Source organism: Gadus macrocephalus, chromosome 7, assembly GCF_031168955.1.
Source record: "Gadus macrocephalus chromosome 7, ASM3116895v1".
Lineage (NCBI taxonomy): Eukaryota > Metazoa > Chordata > Actinopteri > Gadiformes > Gadidae > Gadus > Gadus macrocephalus.
This window is the reverse complement of record NC_082388.1, coordinates 901,383-922,246: the sequence shown is the minus strand read 5'-3', so window position 1 is coordinate 922,246 and position 20,864 is coordinate 901,383. Positions and strand designations below refer to the sequence as shown.

At 48.0% G+C, this 20,864-nt stretch overlaps 1 protein-coding gene across 5 annotated transcripts in view; it reads left to right on the top strand.

The window, feature by feature from the left end:
- Window positions 1–20,864, top strand: part of LOC132460648 (receptor-type tyrosine-protein phosphatase-like N) — a 69,078-nt gene that overhangs the window by 3,809 nt on the left and 44,405 nt on the right. For 3 of the 5 annotated variants that reach the window (XM_060055442.1, XM_060055446.1, XM_060055447.1), the window contains exons 3-10: window positions 14,153–14,275; window positions 14,524–14,558; window positions 15,270–15,490; window positions 16,373–16,456; window positions 17,297–17,376; window positions 17,593–17,657; window positions 18,512–18,724; window positions 19,883–20,173. In XM_060055442.1, coding sequence (XP_059911425.1) covers window positions 14,153–14,275; window positions 14,524–14,558; window positions 15,270–15,490; window positions 16,373–16,456; window positions 17,297–17,376; window positions 17,593–17,657; window positions 18,512–18,724; window positions 19,883–20,173 — 1,112 coding nt within the window. The remainder of the gene's footprint in view (window positions 1–14,152; window positions 14,276–14,523; window positions 14,559–15,269; window positions 15,491–16,372; window positions 16,457–17,296; window positions 17,377–17,592; window positions 17,658–18,511; window positions 18,725–19,882; window positions 20,174–20,864) is intronic. The other 2 variants (XM_060055443.1, XM_060055445.1) reach the window with 2 other exon arrangements.

Sequence of the window (20,864 nt, the reverse complement as noted above, 5' to 3'; positions counted from 1 at the left end):
GAGGGTTCATGTACCCTTAGTCATGGTACCAACCTTAGTGCAGGGGTAGCTGTTCTGTTCAGGAAAGATGCCAATGTGAAGGTTTTATCTTCTAAGTGGTGAAGGGCAGGCTGTTGATTGTCAGGGCAGAAATAGAGGGCTCTGTGTTCTGCTTTGCTAACATATGCCCCAAATCGAGGAACAGAAAGAGTGTTTTTTTTCGCCCTGCTGAAAAGTGAGGTGGGGAATTACCAGCATGATCAATTAATCTTTGGCGGGGACTTTAATTGCTCTCTGGACTTTACTATAGACAGAACAAGTGAAGAACCCCACCCACAGTCATCTCAGAGCCTTAGTAGTGTCATCGCACACCTGGATCTGTTGTACACATGGAGGGTCAAACATCCGCAATCCAGACAATACACATGGGTCAGGGTCCGCAATAACAGGGTGAGTGCAGCTAGACTAGATAGGATTTACATTTCCAAAAGTCTCAGCTCTAAATTAGTCCACAGTCACATAAGTCCAGTTGGCATTACTGACCATCACTATGTCAGCATAGATTTGATCATTTCGCTGGGTGAAAGGGTTGGGTCCTACTGGTCTTTTAACAGTGCAGCATGGTGTGCCGCGAGGAGCTCCTGGAGGGGCTTCCTCAGCTCATCCCAGGAGAGAAAGCTGCTCTGGACGAGTTGACAGCCGCTGTCAATCAGATGGCATCAGGACGGGCACCAGGGATTGATGGTCTCACCACTGACTTTTACAAGCGGTTCTGGAATACCCTTGGACATGATTTACATGGGGTTTTATTGGAGTGTTTCAGAACAGGATCGCTTCCTGTCTCGTGTCAGCGAGCTGTGCTTTCCCTGCTTCCCAAGAAAGGAGACCTGGCCTTGCTTAAGAACTGGAGGCCGGTTGCTCTCCTTTGCACGGACTATAAGGTGCTTTCCAGAGCCCTATCCAACAGACTTAGGCCCAATCCCGTTTCTTTGCTCACTGTCTCAACCCTACATCTCAACCCTAACCCTCATTGCTCATTGCTACCCCTCATTGCTACCCCTAACCGATCCCCTACCAAATGGGACAACCCTACCCTGTGACGTCATCATGGCCTCCCCATGCCCCCTAGCAGATAACCAGACCCCTGGTAATGTTACAAGTGACAGACTGGCTGCCATTGTCTCGGGCAACGAGCAAGACCCATTGTAAAGATGTTTAACCTGAAATGGTATTTATATTTTGTAATTGGCATGTTTAAATAAAGTGTTAAAAAAAAAATAATAATAATAATACTATTTGTCCCTCGTAATATACCTTTATTTTGAATGTCTCTTAGCTACATGTTAAAGGTGGTATTAGTGTGTCCGTGGTCGTCGCATTGACTATACTTCATCCAGCTCAGGTTGCGTAGCCGTGCTTGTGCGCGTGTCGGCTCATTAGCATCTGTACCGTAGCAGCCCGTGCCGTAGCAGAACACCTAAAACAGCCACGGCCACGGCCAGATGGCCTAGTGTGAGTGCACCCTTAGATAATAATCGGTTAAGAACAAGAACACTTTAGAAGAAACACTTTATTTAAATAAGAAACACTGAACCACACATCTAAAAATACACACACACGCACACCTAAAAATACACACACACACACACACACTCTCTCTCAGCTTTTGAGAGAATGGTGGAGAATCACATCTTCTCCACCATTCCGCCAACTTTGCCTCGCTCTCCTCATGCCTCGCCTTCTCCCTGGCACTCTCCTCTTGGAAGGGGTGTCTGGGGTGGTGGAAGAGGTGCCTGGGGTGGAGGAGCATGAGGGAGAGGTGGGGGGGGCTGGTGGCAGTGGACTCAACGAAGTCCTGAAAGAAAACGAATAAGAAGGAAATAGGAATTATATGCCAGAACTGGGTGATATGGCCATATGTTATGTACAATATATAATAGCTATGTACACAATATAGTACTGCCAAAAAATACATTGATTAACCATGTAATATTACTAATATAATATAATATATTAGTATATATAATAATACTTATAGAATATTACTAATATAATATAATATATTAGTATATATAATATTACTTATAGAATATTACTAATATAATATAATATATTAGTATAAAGCTTATTTTTAACCTGGAGTCACTAGAACATGGAAGATCTGGATATCATACGACATGATATCCAGCCCGGTCGTATGCAGCCCGGTCTGCAGCCCGGCCGAGAACCTGAACCTGTCGGCCGCGGACTTTCGCGATCTTCCGCGAAAGTCGGCCACAGACTTTCGCGATCTTTACTTATAGAATATTACTAATATAATATAATATATTAGTATAAAGCTTATTTTTAACCTGGAGTCACTAGAACATGGAAGATCTGGATATCATACGACATGATATCCAGCCCGGTCGTATGCAGCCCGGTCTGCAGCCCGGCCGAGAACCGGGGTCGGGCGGTCCGCGAAAGTCGGCCGCGGACTTTCGCGATCTTCCGCGAAAGTCGGCCACAGACTTTCGCGATCTTCCGAGAGTCCGCGGCCATGCTTCAAAGCCCGCGGCCGGGCTGCAGAGTATAATTAATAAAATAATTACTAGTTAATTACAGAGAAAACACTTACATTTGTGTTTTTCCAATCGATCCTGTCGCATCTTTTCGCCCTCCATCTTGTCTAGGATATTTCTTGATTTTCCGTTTTCTCGCAAGGTATTGTGGGAGCAAGTCAGAACTGAAGCGCTTTGAGGGTGCCCATCGAAAATCTCAATTTTGATGGGATGTTAGCCCTCCCCCTACCCCTTAAGCTACCTTTAAAATGGTATTGGGACATGGCTCCACGGCGCGTGAACGCGCAACAGCGAGGGTTAGGGCTGAGATTTTGAAGCGAGCAAAGGATTGAGATTCAACCTTAAGGACATCCTGGGAATACTTGTTGTAATGGCTTTTTGCCAAGATTAAAAGGCCACTATAGGAGCGGGGTAGACGACGCGCAATCCAAAGAACAAAGTAGGCAATCCGATCCGAAGTTCAATCAAAAATGCTTTATTAAATAAAGCTTCAAACAAAAATGATTCCTATACTTATTTGCCAACATTTGCGAATATTTGCGATTGTTTGCGGTCAAAAAATTTACCCGCTTCCCCGTCTAACTGTCGTTTCTGTTACAGTCCCGCAGGTGAATTAAATCCCTTTAATTAGCTGAATAACTGCAATAATAGAACTGACCTACTGGGGGAGCCAGACAGAATACAAACTCAAATTAACCATAGATACTGTATATAAATTATTATTGTTTCCATTTCATTATTGCCATACTTCCGTTATGGCTCCAACATACCGGCCCCTAATTGTTGACGCGGTAGCAAGACAATTAATCAATTAAATAAGGAGCCAAAGTAAACAATTTCATAAATAGACAAACACAGCATACACTTCATAGCCCATCAGAGTCCATAGATCGTAATTTCTCGTAATCCATAGTTCGTTATAATCCAATCCTTGGGAAGAAAAAAGTAATCCATGGAACAAAAAAGTAATCCTTTGGTGAAAAGTAACCCTTGGAAATCCATGCATGAATTCATGGGCAATGAGGGGTTCAAAAGTCAATGAAATGTGTGCGTGCATGTATGGGAAATGAGAAACTCAAGGTTCAGGGGGTATGTGTGCAGGTGTGTGTTTCTGTTAACAATCACAACTCCATCACACTCAATCACCTGCCTCCAGGAGCAGGCAGAGCTTGTCAATGGGTCGCTGCAGGATGCTACTCTTGGTTTTCACCAAGACACTCCGAACGAGCCCTCCTGGCCCAGGCAGTGCCTTCACCACACGGCCCATGAGCCAAGAGCTCCTTGGTGCTGTGTCGTCGACTATGATGACCAGATCATCAGGGTGTAGGTTCCGCTTAGGATTGTGCCATTTGCTTCGCTGCTGCATGATAGGGAGATACTCTCTTATCCATCTCTTCCAGACGAGGTCAGCAAGGTACTGTGCCTGTTTCCATCTCCGCCGAGAATACATATCCTCCTTCTTAGATAGTCCCGGTGGCATAACTGGTTTGGCCTTTAGTTGAAGGAGGTGATTTGGGGTTAGGGGTTCCAAATCGTTTGGATCACTGGACACTGTTGTTAGTGGTCTGTCGTTCATGATAGACTCAACCTCACACAAAGCAGTCTGCAGAGTCTCATCATCCAACACCTGTTCCTTGAGGACAGAATGCAGAATCTTCTTTACCAGCTTAATTAGCCTTTCCCAAACTCCACCGAAGTGGGTTCCAAATGGGGGGTTGAAAGTCCATTTGACTCCATCTTTCAGCAGTGCATTTTGAATCCTGTGGTGATCCATTTCCTTGAGAGATTTCTGTAGCTCTTTCTGCGCTCCAACCAAATTGGTCCCATTGTCTGTGCGTATGCTGGTGACTGGTCCTCTGCGACATATGAACCTGCGCAACGCATTAATGCACGAGTCTGTATCCAAGTAGCCTGCTACTTCCAAATGCACAGCCCGGCTCACCAGGCAAGTGAAGATCACTCCCCAGCGTTTCACATGTGCCTGGCCCCGCTTTACATTTATGGGTCCAAAATAGTCAATCCCAACATGCCTAAAGGGTGGGAGATCCGGCGATACACGATCTTCCGGAAGGTCAGCCATTTTCTGCTCTCCAGCTGCTGCTTGCATCCGCCGGCAGAAAACACACCTCTTGATGATCCTTCTGGCGGAGGAGTTTGCACCAGGCAACCAGTATCTTTGATTCAATGTGGAGAGCATATGACTTCTTCCAGAATGCCCAACTCTCTGATGAATGTCGCGTAAGACTAGCATGGATATGTGAGAACCTTTTGGAAGGATAATCGGATTCTTCATCTCTATCGGCATTGCCAACCTGCTTATCCGCCCTCCCACTCTCAACATGCCCTCATCCAGAATTGGATTTAGTTTACAAATTGAGCTACTTGCCTTCACTTGTATACCTTTCTCCAAGTGAGCAAGCCCCTGAGAAAGGTAGCATCTTTGCTCGAAGCGAATGATGGAATTTTCAGCTTCTCTGATGTCTTCCACAGACAGCTCCTGTGCCCCAGCTTCTATCTTAAGATACTTCATCTTTCCTTTCAATGACTTTAGTTTTTTCCAATCTGGGCTCAGGTTTCCACTTGCTGCTCTCTTGCTTTCCTGTAGTAGAAGGAGAAGTGCCCGCATCCTTAATATCCATGCAATCCCTTTTTTCAGTCTGTTCCATGATGAGTAATACTCAATCAACATGCTGGTTGGATTAGTGTCCACACTAACGATGTTTGCAGAGACCTCCTTTTTTACCTCGGGATCATCTAGAGGGATTTGTCCTAGTCTCTCTGGGATTACAGGTCTGTTTCCTCCTTCTCTAGAAACTGAGGACCCTTCAGCCATCTTTCCGACTTCAAGAATGGCTCTATGGCTGTTTCCCAATGTCAAGGAAGCATGCTCAACGGCCGCCCTTTTAAGGACGCTACGTCATAGAACGCCGACAAGCACTGTTCCAATGTTGAGGACACTCGAAAGCCGCGCCATTTTTGCGTCCTTTGTTTTTGAGAATTCCGAGATTTTTCAAGGATGCATCGCTGCATCCTAGACGAGCCAAAACTACCCACAATCCTCTGCGTTCACTGGGCGGGTTCTTGAAAATGGCAGAGCAGTACACGTTCAAACGAAGTGAAGTTATATTAGTTTTCAGAAATATTTTGTGCCGTATTGCTTTTTATAGATTCATCATGTTACTGCAAATAATCAAGCCTAAAGACCTGTGCCACTTTTCAAACGTTTTTGCAACTTAATGATACGTTGCTATATTTTGCATGGACGTAGCTGGTGTTAAACACCACTGTCACCAACGTAAATTTACTCGCTCACAAGATTACATTATTGATGCATACCTATTTATTTTTGTGTTGAATAGTTTTTTTTAGGGTCAGCCCAGCAAACGGAGGCTTTTGTGCGCCTTAGGGTGGCGCACAAACATTTGTTTACCGGTGGAAGGGATAGTGCCACTATCCAATGTTGTAAAATTAATGCACAACCGATCATTTGCAATGTTTGTAATTTTTAATGGACGTATATAATTGTATTTTATATGATATACGTATGTGTTCAAAGCACTGGTAGATTGTAGGCATATATGAATGAATGAATCAGATCAGTTAAATAATATATCCAAATAAATACACGTTTATCATCTCTTTCTTTGTCTTTTTCCCCCTGCATAATAGTAATCAACCGTACTGTAAATGTGATGCATGAATTAAGTTCTCAGACAATTTCACTTAGTTTTATATGAATGAATGGATTTTCCTTTTAATAAAGACAATTCGATCAACCACAACAAAGCTTTTGTGACTTCCCCAAAGAGGCTCCATGCGAAGGAGACATGACCGCATTCATAACAGACAAAAGTCAAATAAATATCGATCAGCTTGATTGCTGCCATGTTTTATTCATAAGCGCGTGTTTACGCGCTTATGTGTTTACAAGCGGACACGCAGTATTAAATAAGGGGAAGCGGAAGCGCTTCCACACTACCAAGTCGTTCCCAAAGTCCGACGTTACAAACGCTAGGAAGCACTCGAGCTAGCACTCTAGTCTCATCTCCATAGGACGCGACTAGCAAGGACGCGTCCTAGCAAGGCTGCAGCCTTCACTTTGGGAAACAGCCTGTGTTTAACCCACGTGAAGCGTCGTCGGCTGGGTTGTCCTTAGAGTTAACATATATTGTTTGTCTTGAGATAGTTCACAGATCAATGAAACTCTGTTGGCAACAAAGGTATGGTATCTTCTTGTTTTGTTGTGGATATATCCCAATACCGATGTGCTATCCGTCAAGAAAACAGAGTCCTTGAGTTCCTGTTGTAGCTCCCTCCTCAGCATCCGATCCACTTTCACGGCAAGTGCTGCTGCAGTAAGCTCCAGCCTGGGTATCGTGATCTGTTTGAGAGGAGTCACTCTTGATTTTCCCAGAACAAATGCAACACAGACCCTTCCTGCTGTGTTGGTGAGCCTGAGATAACTGACAGTGCCGTAACCTGTTTCACTTGCATCGCTGAAGTGATGGAGCTCTGCAGTCCTTATAGGGCCAAAATCATCAGGTTTCATGCACCTATCCACTGTAAATCTGCTGAGCTGCTCCAGTCCTCTGATCCATCTCTGCCATTGGTTGGAAAAGTCTTCTGGGATAATTTGGTCCCATCCTGACTTTAATTTGCAGAGTCCTTGGAGTATTTGCTTTGCTTTCAGGGTGAATGGAGAAAGGAATCCTAATGGATCATAGATTGAGCTAACCATAGAAAGGATGCCTCTTCTGGTAAGGGCTCTATCCTTGATGGCAACCTTGATGGCGAAAGAGTCACTTTCGGTGTTCCATTAGATCCCAAGTGCCCTTTCGATAGGCAATTTCTCCTTGTCTTAAGTCTAGTTCCTTCAATTGCTTGGCTCTGTGATGTTCTGGATTACTCGCCAGCACTTCACGGCTATTACTGACCCATTTGGTCAATGAGAAGCCCCCTTGAGCACATGCCTCTCTGAGGTCACTCATAAGCTTAGTAGCTTCTTCCACTGTGGCTGTAGACGTGAGGCAGTCGTCGACATAGAAGTTGTTCCTGATTGTCTGAGTTACTTCTCTGTCGTACCTGTGGCAATTGTCTTCTGCAGTTTGCCTCAAAGCGAAATTAGCTATGCTAGGAGAAGACACTGCACCAAATAGGTGGACATTCATCCTGTAGGTCTCCAAGGGTTTGCTGGTGTCTCCTCCTGGCCACCATAGAAATCTGAGGAAGTCCCTGTGATGTTCTTGGACTTGCACTCGGTAGAACATTGATTCAATGTCTGCCATGAAGGCAATCTGTTCTTGGCGGAACCGGAGGAGGACTCCTATGAGGGTGTTTGTTAAATTGGGTCCTTGGAGGAGTTCCTGGTTTAGAGAGGTGTCTTTAAAAGATGCAGCACAATCAAACACAATTCTTAGTTTACCCTTCTGTTGATGGTAAACACCACGGTGAGGTATGTGCCATACCTGTCCATCCTTACGCTGAAGCTGTTCCATTGGCACCTTTTCTGCGTATCCCTTTTCCAGCACTTCAGTCATGAACCTTTTATACTCCATGGCATATCCTGCATCCCTCTTAAACTTCCTGAGGAGATTTAGAGTGCGTTGTTGAGCCACTGCATAGTTGTCTGGCATAACTGTGTCTTTGTTGCGAAAAGGTAAAGGCAGCTGGTAGTGTCCATTTTTGAGAACAAAGGAATTACATGCCATCGTCATGAACCTTTTATCCTCATCCAATGTTTCTTCCTTTTCGTCATACTCCTTTTCGCAGAAGTCGTGGTTATACTGCGTAAGGAGAAGGTCCTTGAGATTGGAGACTGATATTCGATTGGCTAACACCACGTTGGGTCCAAGTTCGACAGCAGAGCAAGAAGAGAGTGGACCATTTCCCACCCATCCAAACAGTGTCTTGACTGCATATGGGCCATTGCCTTCGCTATTTATTATTTCCCAGGGTTCCATTGCCTTAGGAACATCGATCCCAATCAGCAGTTCGATATCCGCATCGATTTCGTCCAGCTGTATCCGGCTCAGGTAAGGACATCTTTCAAGATCCTTTTTGGTGGGTATATTTTCTTTGGAGACAGGAATCTCGTCCTGCGTGTAAACCTTTGGTAGATTAAGATATGTGCTACCATCCAAGTGACTTATCTCCAATCCTGATATCTCGTAAGTTGTTGTTTTGCGAGACTTTGGACTCAACTGCCTCATTAAATTCTCGGTGCAGAATGACGCTGAGCTGCCAGGGTCAAGGAAAGCGTAGGTTGAGATTAACCTATTTCCTTTGTCAACCTTGATTTTGACAGGAACAATGGCAAGCGCAAGGTTCTTACCGGCCCCAGTTGATTCACCTGCTGATACAAGGGCACTGTTGACAGTTGTTCTTCTTTCAGCTGGGCTGGACGTTGGCTGATGTTCCAGGTTTGTGTTTTCAATGTTCTCTCTATGCAGTATGGTTGGGTGAGACCTTTGACACTTGTCACATGTCAGCCGTCTCCTGCAGTTCTTGCTCATATGACCTCTTAGCAGACATCCAAAACAATAGCCATTTATTTTCAGAAAGTCTACCTTTTCTTTGTGTGGATGGGCTTTAAACTTTGGGCAATCAATGAGTGCATGTTTGGCTTTGCAGAAATTGCATGAAGGTCCAACTTGGTGTATTTGAAGGTACGATGCCGTCTTCTTCATTAGATGGTTCCACTATGGTCGCAAAGCTGCTGCCTCTGTTCTTGGGTGACTTGGGAGCAACTGCTTGGTTCCTTGTAACTATCCTCCTGATAGGGGGGTTGTGGTCTTGTATATCCCCAAACAGTGGATCCAGGAGTATTTGCTTGCCTTTCCATGAATTCCACCAGGTTATGGAATCTAGCTCTGCCCTTCGTTCTCTGTAAAGTGTCATAGGCTGTCGTTCGCCATCTTTCTCGCAGCTTGTAGGGAAGTTTGGAAATTATCAACCTTCAATTTGATGGCATATCGAGCTCTTCCATATACTCTAAGCTTCTAATTGCATTACAGCATCCTCTTAGGTTCAGCGCATAGGCATGGAGCCCTTTTCCATCATCAGCTCTGACTGCTGTCCAATTTAAAGCCTTCTCCACATAGGCGTTGGTTATTTTAATTTCATCCCCAAAGTGCTCCTCTAGTAGCCGCTTGGCTTCGACATATCCATGACGTGCGTCCATGTGGAGACAGCTGCGCACAAGGCTCCTTGGCTGGCCTGATGTGTACTGTTCCAGAAAGTAGAGCCTGTCTTGATTGCTACTAGTTTTATCTTCAATGACGTGTTCAAATGCCCTCATGAAAACATGGTAATTTAGCGGGTCACCATTAAATGCTGTGATCTCCCTAGCCGGTAGCAAGGCTAGCTTTTGCTGCGTGATAATGAGTTCAGCAAGATTTCCTTGACCTTTTATCACCGTGCTGAGGTTATCATGAGTTTCATGACTGTGGCTTAATTCATCCGTGATGCGTATTCTTGAAGGCTGAGATTGCTTCATTGGAGCCTGAGGGCTACGTTTGCTCTGTACATTTTGACTAAAGCCAAAGGTTTCAACAGTGTGCTGGAGAGGTGTTTTGGGTACTGCACCCATTCTCATGAACTCCACTGGTGAGACTTCAGGATCCATAAAGTCAATGGTCTTCAATTTGCTGGCTTCAAAATAATCGTTCATTGCTGACTAAATTCCTGTTGAGTTTCCTCATCCATATCCATTTGCAGAACTTTTATTTTAGCAGCCGATGCTGCAATTTCTGTGTCCAGCTCCATTCGTTCCAATCTTGCTTTCAGTTCAGCTTCTTGAAGTTGTAGAGCGTGTTTTTCCTTTAATGCTGCCGTTCGGGTCAGCAGAACCGCATGCAGATGACTCTGAGGATTGAGCCCTTGATACTTTTGATTGTCGAGACACATTGGAAATACTGTCAAGGGGATTGATCCTTAATTGAGCCATTTGTTCGCTTTTCCACACTTTGACCTCTTTCTCAAAGTATTTGAAATTTGTTATTCGTGGCTCATACCAGTCCACATGATCCTCTTCTCTCTCCTCCTTTGATAGGAGCTTTTGCACAGAATGATGAACATTTTTTAAATCATTAACAGCTTGAATAAATGTTTCCACACCTTCCTCCACAATATCCACATTTCCATCATCAATGAGCAACGCTTTTATTTCATTCATCTTTCTTGTGCATGATCCCAGTTTCCCTCTGCGTGTGGCTTTGAGGGATTTTAACAATGCTTCTGCGTCAGCAGCAGTCTCAAGTAGGCCTATGTCCGACATATTCACACTTTATTATGAAGTTGTTGTTTTAATTCTTTTTATGGCGTGTGTCACGGACGACGTGTGCGCTGTTCCTTTAACGACATTTATACAGCAACACCGTATCCTATTACACTGCTTGCATCCACAAATCTCCGGTATTCAAATCAACTTTCCATTTTAAACAACCGTCATCATCTTCTTTGTACATCCCGACATCACGTTGTCAGCGTTGTGTACGGGTTCATTCATGAACTTATCCATGTACTCACGGCCGTTCCAAGACGTCCGCTCCGGTGTGTTCATGCCCGGTCCGAGACATCGGCTCCGGTGTGTTTTTCATTCCGATACGGTGTTTATCCTCTTCGTCCTAGCAGAGTTTTTTGACTTGGCTGTAATGGCTTTTTGCCAAGATTAAAAGGCCACTATAGGAGCGGGGTAGACGATGCGCAATCCAAAGAACAAAGTAGGCAATCCGATCCGAAGTTCAATCAAAAATGCTTCATTGAATAAAGCTTCAAACAAAAATGATTCCCATACGTATTGGCCAACATTTGTGAATATTTGCGATTGTTTACGATGTTTGCGATTGTTTGCGGTCAAAAAACTGTCCCGCTTCCCCGTCTAACTCTCGTCTCTGTTACAGTCCCGCAGGTGAATTAAATCCCTTTAATTAGCTGAATAACTGCAATAATAGAACTGACCTACTGGGGGAGCCAGACAGAATACAAACTCAAATTAACCATAGATATATAAATTATTATTGTTTCCATTTCATTATTGCCATACTTCCGTTATGGCTCCAACACTTGTACATACAGACCAAAGTTATTGTGTACCTGACAGGAAAATGATGGACAACATTTTCCTTATTCAAGATATTATTGATGTGTGTAGATCCCATAATGTCGATTTTGGTATTGTTTCTTTGGACCAGGAGAAGGCTTTTGATAGGGTGGATCACTCTTATTTGTTTTCTGCACTTTTGGTATAGTTGATGGTTTCCTGGCCTGGATTGGTTTATTGTATAGTGGTGCTCAATGTATGGTAAGGATGGGGGCAGGGCTGAGTCGGCCAATCCCTGTTCAGCGAGGGATAAGACAGGGTTGCTCTATCTCCGGTCAACTATATAGCCTAGCTATTGAGCCCTTGCTGTGCATGTTGAGAGGTCGGCTCAGTGGTCTCTCACTGCCTGGGTCCTATAATCTTGATCGTCCACCTACTGTTTCTGTGTATGCAGACGATGTTAATATTTTTGTCTCCAGCCAGGGGGATGTTCAATGTTTGCAGGATACCCTGTCCCTGTATGAAAAGGCCTCATCTGCTCGGGTGAACTGGGCAAAGAGTGAAGCCTTATTGGTGGGACAGTGGAGGGTTCAGGCAGTGCCCAGTCTGCCTGGAGGTCTTGAGTGGAGGAAGGAAGGCCTGAAAGTGTTGGGAGTATTTTTGGGCACTGAGGGTTTTCAAAACATGAACTGGGAGGGAGTTAAGGAGAAAGTGTGCGCTCGGTTGTCTAAATGGAAATGGTTGCTACCCCAGCTGTCGTATAGGGGAAGAGTTCTGGTGGCCAATAACCTGGTCGCCTCGACTCTTTGGCATAGGCTGATTGCTCTGACGACACCGAGAGGCCTGATGGAGGACGTTCAGCGGGTCATCCTGGACTATTTCTGGTCTGGCCGGCACTGGGTCCGGGCAGCAGCCCTCTACCTGCCTGTGGCTGAAGGGGGGCAGGGACTGATTAACATCCAGGCAAAAATTGCCTCTTTTAGACTCCAGACTGCACAAAGACTGCTGTACAATTGCGGCCCAAGCTGGTTTGACACAGCTCGATTGCTGCTGAAGAGAGCTGGGCGATTGGGCTATGATAAACAGCTTTTCCTTTTACAGCTTGAGGATGTGGACCTAACTGGACTGACACCTTTCTACAGCTCGGTATTGCAGGCATGGCAGATTTTTAAGGTTGCACGTGCCACAAATGAGACTCCGGACATGTGGTTGTTTGAGGAACCTTTGTTTTATAATAACCTCATAAAGACTCAAACACTGCAGTCTGCCAGCCTGCGAGCCTATCTTAGAGAGGCTAGCTGCACCAAACTGGGCCATCTGATGAAGATGACGGCAACATCTGTGGACACCTTGAGAGAGAGAAGCAACATCACCTTCATCAGGTTGATCAACAGAGTGGTGGAGGAAGTATGTGCTGCCCTGCAACAACCTCTGAGAGAATTTGCACAAAACCGCACTCTGTGTGACCAGTGGAGCGAAGAGAGAGAGTACAGTTTCCCCGGTCTGTCTATCACCCCAGTTGTGGGGGAGTGGCAGGAGGGAGGAGGTCAGCTGCTGTCTCTCACAACCCCACACATGGAGATTTTTCAGGCTGCAGGGAAGAAGGATTTGTACCAAATCTGCTCCAAGGTTCTGAACCTGAGCTCTTTGGCAGGCATGCAGGAGTCGAGGTGGACAGATTTTCTTTGGTCCAGACGTTTCCCCGAAAGGCAGCTGGCGGTCTCTGTACAAGCTGCCCGTTGAAAAACGGACAGCAGACCTCCAGTGGAGGATTGTACATGGAGCAATAGCTACAAACAGATACAGAGCGCCGCTGGATCCAGAGCAGGGGGAGGAGTGTATTTTCTGCTCTCAGATTGAGACCCTGGTGCATTTATTCGTTCAGTGTCCTCGGCTGACAGTACTGTTTGAGCTTTTAAAAAGGTGGTTTCAGGCTATAGGGGAGAATTTTTCTTTTGATTTGGTTATTTTTGGCCCGAAGTACTGTTCTCAGAAGAAGAGTGTACAAACATTGGTGAACTTTTTATCGGGTTCGGCCAAGTTGGCCATCTGGCTAACACGCAGGAACCGGGCTCAGAGTGTCAGTAGTGTGGAGCCGGTGCTGGTTCTGAAGGGACTGCTGAAGGCCCGACTGAGGGTGGAACATGCTTATTATCAAATGATGGACGATATGCAGGGCTTCAGTCACATATGGGCTGTTGGAGGGGTTTTATGCTCTGTGAGGGGGGACGGAGATCTGAATGTAAGCTTCTGATAAGAGAAACACGTTTTCTGGTGGACAGGTTTGTTGTATTTTAGGGATGTTTCTGTTTTCTTTTTTTTGCTCTTAAGTGATGATGTGATAGTGTTGTTTTCTCCTTGCCGTGGTGCAATAAAGGGATTTTGAAAACCAAACCTCTCTCCTCTCCTCTCTCCTCTCTCCTCTCCTCTCTCCTCCTCTCTCCTCTCTCCTCTCCTCTCTCCTCTCTCCTCTCTCCTCTCTCCTCTCTCCTCTCCTCTCTCTCCTCTCCTCTCTCCTCTCTCTCCTCTCTCCTCTCTCCTCTCTCCTCTCTCCTCTCTCCTCTCTCCTCAGACCGCTCCATGAAGAACCTGGCTCTCCTCATGGAGCACTACGGGGCCAGCATGAAGGACTTCCAGAGCCAGGAGACAGAGCCCTCTTCCTCCTCCTCCTCCTCCTCTCAGCATCTTCCTAAAGGTGCCCCCTGACACCCCTAACCCCCCTAACTCTGCCCCCCTACCCTGACCCCCCCCTAACCTTGACCCCCCCTAGCTCAGCCCCCCCCTTACCCCTAGTGATTGTTAGCACTTGGTTCTCTGAACATCCTTAATGTACCCACAGATATTTATTGTCGTTTCTCTTTCTTCTGACTAACAGACTCATTGTGAGTCTCTCTGGATAAAAGCGTCTGATAAACGCCCTCAATGTCCGTCTTTTCCCTTCAGGTCCAGCTCTGAACGCCACGGCCCCTAAAAAGATGGTGAGGATTCATTACCGAAGAGAGAAACTAAAACCTGTTTAAAAAACGAAAGTCTTTTTTAAAACTAAAACTGGGGATGTCCCGATCCGATCCTCGGTATCGGTCCGATATTGGCCCATTACGATGGATCGGATGTCAGAGGGGAAATATAATGCGATCCGCGCAGCGTGTCACGTGATAACAACAGTTAGTAATCAAGTAGGCGCATGCGCATGACAGCTACCTGTTGGTAAACCACGTCAGCAGTGTGGCTTCATTTCAACCTTAAAGGAGAAAACAGTGAAACAGCCTGGACCGGGCTGTTGCACGCCGCTCCTCGGCAGTAGCTGAGGGGAGGCGCCATCACGTCACACGTACCAAGCTCGGCTACAAACTTGAACCATTTAGCTATTTGGTTAACTCTTCACTTTAAGATTCCAACCATTACATTTTTTTGAATGTGTGCATGATTACAATGTTTACTCCATTTAAACTTTTGAACTCGGTTCAAATCTTTTCAGTTGATTTAAGCCATTCATCTTTTCTGAAGTGAAATGTTTAATGGTGGTTTATTGGCAATCACGAGCAAAGTGGTTCCATATATTTTTTTATCATTATTTGTTCCAGAATAAAACAAAGTATGGGATAGATATCGGTATCGGCAGCTAGCCTAAGCTATGGTATTGGTATGAGGACATCCCTTACTGAAACATATTGTAAACCACCGTGGAGACTACCTCTGCCTCCCTTCAGATGGGGGAGAGCTCCATGTCCCACACTCCCCGGGAGAAGACCCCCAACAAGGACTTAGTGCCCGGCTCCGCCCCCTCGCAGCCCGCCCACTCTGAGACCCAGGAGGACACGCCCCCCAGTGGCTCGGCCAATCAGGAGAGAGAGGGAGACAAGAAGGCCAAAACCGCAGAGACGTACGGCTACATCGTGACCAATCAGAGGTGAGGAGGGCAAGACTCCTTACCTCCCGTCTCATTTTCTCCTCTCTCCTCTCCTCACCCTCGTCTCTCCTCCTCTCCTCTCCTCCTCTCTCCTCTCCCCTCTCCTCCCCTCTCCTCTCTCCTCTCCCCCCTCTCCTCCTCTCTCCTCTCCCCTCTCCTCTTCTCTCTCCTCCTCCCTTCTCCTCTCCTTTCTCCTCTCTCCTCCTCCTCCCCTCTACTCTTCTCTCTCCTCTTCCCCTCTCCTCTCGCTCCACTGAGGGACAAAATGGCGGCTCTGTCTCCTCAGAGACACTGAGACCTTAGTGTGTGTCTGTGTGTCCTCACTAGAGGGGGACAGTGTGTGTCCTCACTAGAGGGGGACAGTGTGTGTCTGTGTGTCCTCACTAGAGGGGGTCAGTGTGTGTCTGTGTGTCCTCACTAGAGGGGGACAGTGTGTCTGTGTGTCCTCACTAGAGGGGGACAGTGTGTGTCTGTGTGTCCTCACTAGAGGGGGTCAGTGTGTGTCTGTGTGTCCCCACTAGAGGGGGTCAGTGTGTGTCTGTGTGTCCTCACTAGAGGGAGACAGTGTGTTTCTGTGTGTCCTCACTAGAGGGGGGCAGTGTGTGTCTGTGTGTCCTCACTAGAGGGGGGCAGTGTGTGTCTGTGTGTCCTCACTAGAGGGGACAGTGTGTGTCTGTGTGTCCTCACCAGAGGGACGGAGCAGTCTTAGGGACTAGTGTGTGTCCTTGTACACATTTGTACCATGTGCACCCGCATAGTGTGTCTCGTGTCTCAAGTTTGTGGCGTTTGGTTAGTGTGTGTGTGTGTGTTTGTGTGTGTGTGTGTGTGTATGTGTGTGTTTGTGCATGTGTGCGTGTCCATGACGGTGTGTGTGTCCCTCAGCCTCAGGCTTCAGGACGGGGTTCTCTTGCTGGGCCGTCTAGCGGAGAGGATTGACCTCTCCCCCGGCGCCCTCGTCAACATCAGGTACGGAGGGCCTGACCTCTGACCTCCGTCCACCCTGTCCCCTGACCTGAATTCATGTCCCTGATCTCAGATCAAATTTGACTTCAGATTCATGTCCCTTGTTCGGCCAATCATGTTGCTGGAGCCTAAGGTGTGCTAGCACGTGATTGGCCTGCAGCGAACACCGATTTCACATCATGAAATCTGAAACGGCCAATCAAGAGTTTAGAATCATAAACCACCAGGTGAATGATTGGCTGAAGCTTCATGTCTTTGTGTCAAAACGTCCTCATGGTTACGCGCATTACCCATAATGCTTTGCATGTGTCCGGCACTTCCACTTGTCTGACTTTCTGTCACAATATAAACAAAACAATAATATTTATACAGCACATTCTAGACTCATCTGCTCTGTTCCTCCAGCAGAAGGTTCTAGATGTGGTTCTAGATCTGTTCCCCTAGCAGAAGGTTCTAGATGTGGTTCTAGATCTGTTCCTCCAGCAGCAGGTTCTAGATGTGGTTCTAGATCTGTTCCTCCAGCAGAAGGTTCTAGATGTGGTTCTAGATCTGTTCCTCTAGCAGAAGGTTCTAGATCTAGAACCACATCTAGAACCTCCAGCAGAAGGTTCTAGATGTGGTTCTAGATCTGTTCCTCCAGCAGAAGGTTCTAGATGTGGTTCTAGATCTGTTCCTCCAGCAGAAGGTTCTAGATCTGGTTCTAGATCTGTTCCTCCAGCAGAAAGTTCTAGATGTGGTTCTAGATTTGTTCCTCTAGCAGAAGGTTCTAGATGTGGTTCTAGATCTGTTCCCCTAGCAGGAGGTTATAAGCTCATCCCCTGTGGTTTCTCCGGTTCTCTGCAGTGTGGTCGGACCAGCGATGACCTTCAGAGTCCGGCCCAACGCCCAGAACCTCAGCGCTGAAGACGTCTCCGGGAAAGCAGGTAGGACCCGGTCCTCTCTCTCTCCTGGGGGGGGACCCCAGTCCTCTCCCTCTCCTGGGGGGGGCAGGACCCCGGTCCTCTCTCTCTCCTGGGGGGGGACCCCAGTCCTCTCTCTCTCCTGAGGGGGGCAGGACCCCGGTCCTCTCTCTCCTGGGGGGTCCGGTCCTCTCTCCTGGGGGGGTGGGTGTAAAGGAGGTGTACCTGTGTGCTCCACAGTCGCTGAGAAGAGCTTCCTGGAGTCGGGCACCGGGCTGGAGATCCTACAGGCCGGCGTCGGAGAGGTGGGTGCTCTCCAGTCAACACCAGTACATACCAGTACATACCAGTAGAGAATAGCATCCCCATGAGCCTACCACTGGTCTCCAGTTAACACCAGTACATACCAGTACATACCAGTACATGAAGAGCCTCTCCATGATCAGACCACTGGTCTCCAGTTAACACCAGTAGATGACCAGTGGTCTCCAGTTATCACCAGTAGAAGAAGACCACTGGTGTCCAGTTAATGAAGTACATGAAGAGCATCTCCATGATACATCTGGGCTCTGGTCTCCATTATCAGACCAGAGTCCAGATGTTCTCTGGTCTCCATTATCAGACCAGAGCCCAGATGTTCTCTGGTCTCCATTATCAGACCAGAGCCCAGATGTTCTCTGGTCTCCATTATCAGACCAGAGCCCAGATGTTCTCTGGTCTCCATTATTAGACCAGAGTCCGGATGTTCTCTGGTCTCCATTATTAGACCAGAGTCCAGATGTTCTTTGGTCTCCATTAACAGACCAGAGTCCAGATGTTCTCTTGTCTCCATTATCAGACCAGAGTCCAGATGTTCTCTGGTCTCCATTATCAGACCAGAGCCCAGATGTTCTCTGGTCTCCATTATCAGACCAGAGTCCAGATGTTCTCTGGTCTCAGTGATCAGACCAGAGCCCAGATGTTCTTTAGTCTCCATTATCAGACCAGAGCCCAGATGTTCTCTGGTCTCCATTATCAGACCAGAGTCCAGATGTTTTCTGGTCTCAGTGATCAGACAAGAGTCCAGATGTTCTCTGGTATCCATTATCAGACCAGAGCCCAGATGTTCTCTGGTCTCAGTGATCAGACCAGAGCCCAGATGTTCCCCCTCTCCCCCCAGAAGCAGGAGGGTCCGGCTCCCCTCCAGGCCCAGCGGCTCCCGCCCGGAGGGTCCCGCTGGGGGTTTGGGATCCTGGTGGTCACCAGCTGCGTGGGGGCGGTCCTCGCGGCTGCCATGACGATCACCTGTCTGAGACGCCACGCCCACCGGCTCGCCGCCAGGAAGCTGGGGCTCGGACCGGAGGGGGGGTCCTTCACCCACCAGGAGTACCAGGTATGACCCCCGAAACCCCCTACTGACAGGTAGAGACCAGGAGTACCAGGTGGGACCCCCTAAACCCCCTACTGACAGGTAGAGACCAGGAGTACCAGGTAGGACCCCTAAACCCCCTACTGACAGGTATAGACCAGGAGTACCAGGTAGGACCCCCTAAACCCCCTACTGATGGTATAGAGTACCAGGAGGACTAGGTAGGACCCCCTAAACCCCCTACTGACAGGTAGAGACCAGGAGTACCAGGTAGGACCCCCTAAACCCCCTACTGACAGGTAGAGACCAGGAGTACCAGGTAGGACCCCCTAAACCCCTTACTGACAGGTATAGAGTACCAGGTAGGACCCCCTAAACCCCCTACTGAGTGGTATAGACCAGGAGTACCAAGTAGGACCCCCTAAACCCCCTACTGACTGGTATAGACCAGCAGTACCAGGTAGGACCCCCAAAACCCTCTACTGACAGGTATAGAGTACCAGGTAGGACCCCCTAAACCCCCTACTGACAGGTATAGACCAGCAGTACCAGGTAGGACCCCTAAACCCCCTACTGACTGGTATAGACCAGCAGTACCAGGTAGGACCCCCTAAACCTCCTACTGACAATATAGACCAGCAGTACCAGGTAGGACCCCCTAGACCCCCTACTGACAGGTATAGAGTACCAGGTAGGATCCCCTAAACCCCCTACTGACTGGTATAGACCAGCAGTACCAGGTAGGACCCCCTAAACCCCCTACTGACAGGTATAGACCAGGAGTACCAGGTAGGACCCCCTAAACCCCCTACTGACAGGTACAGACCTGCAGTACCAGGTAGGACCCCCTAAACTCCCTACTGACTGGTACAGACCGGGAGTACCAGGTAGGACCAGGACCAGACCTTACACTGCCCCAAAGGATTACGTAGCGCCCCGCCTCCTTGGTTCCAGCTGCAGCGGTCTGGTTCAGTACTGGGCCGTCTCAGAAGTCGTCTGCATTCTGCCCTTAAAAGGTCTTAAAAGAAGGTAGGGTCCCGGTTCAAACTGCTGATGTTTTCCTTCAATTCAATGCCTGAACCAAAGGCGGACCTGACGGTGTGGTCTGGTCTCTCTCCACAGGACTGTATGATCACCTAGCCCACTGAGGAGTGTCTAACGGGTCGGTCTCTCCCTCCCCAGGACCTGTGCCGGCAGCACATGGCCTCCAGGGGGGCCTTTGGGCGCCTGGAGGCGGCGGCTCTGGGGGCGGCGGCGGGCCCCGGGGGCGGCGGTGCCGGGCGGGGCCCCGGGGTCGGGGTCGGGGCCACGGCGGGGGTCGGGGGCGGGGCCGACGGGTCGCGGGTCAGCAGCGTGTCGTCCCAGTTCAGCGAGGGGGCGGCGCCCAGCCCGGGCTCCCACAGCTCCACCCCCTCCTGGTGCGAGGAGCCGGCGCAGGCCAACATGGACATCTCTACTGGTCACATGGTCCTGGTGAGTACTGGTCTACTGGTCTGTACTGGTCACATGGTACTGGTGGGTACTGGTCTACTGGTCTCAACTGGTCTCTACTGGTCTCTACTGGTCACATGGTACTGGTGGGTACTGGTCTACTGGTCTCTACTGGTCACATGGTACTGGTGGGTACTGGTCTACTGGTCTCAACTGGTCTCTACTGGTCTCCACTGGTCACATGGTACTGATGAGTACTGGTCTACTGGTCTGTACTGGTCACATGGTACTGGTGGGTACTGGTCTACTGGTCTCTACTGGTCTCTAATGGTCACATGGTACTGGTGGGTACTGGTCTACTGGTCTCAACTGGTCTCTACTGGTCACATGGTACTGGTGAGTACTGGTATACTGGTCTCTACTGGTCACATGGTCTCTACTGGTCACATGGTACTGGTGAGTACTGGTCTACTGGTCTCTACTGGTCACATGGTACTGGTGGGTACTGGTCTACTGGTCTGTACTGGTCACATGGTCCTGGTGAGTACTGGTCTACTGTTCTCTACTGGTCACATGGTACTGGTGAGTACTGGTCTCTACTGGTCTCATGGTACTGGTCTACTGGTCGACTGGTCTCTACTGGTCTACTGGTCACATGGTCTCTACTGCTCACATGGTCTCTACTGGTCACATGGTCTCTACTGGTTATATGTTATAGAATTAGCCAGCACTC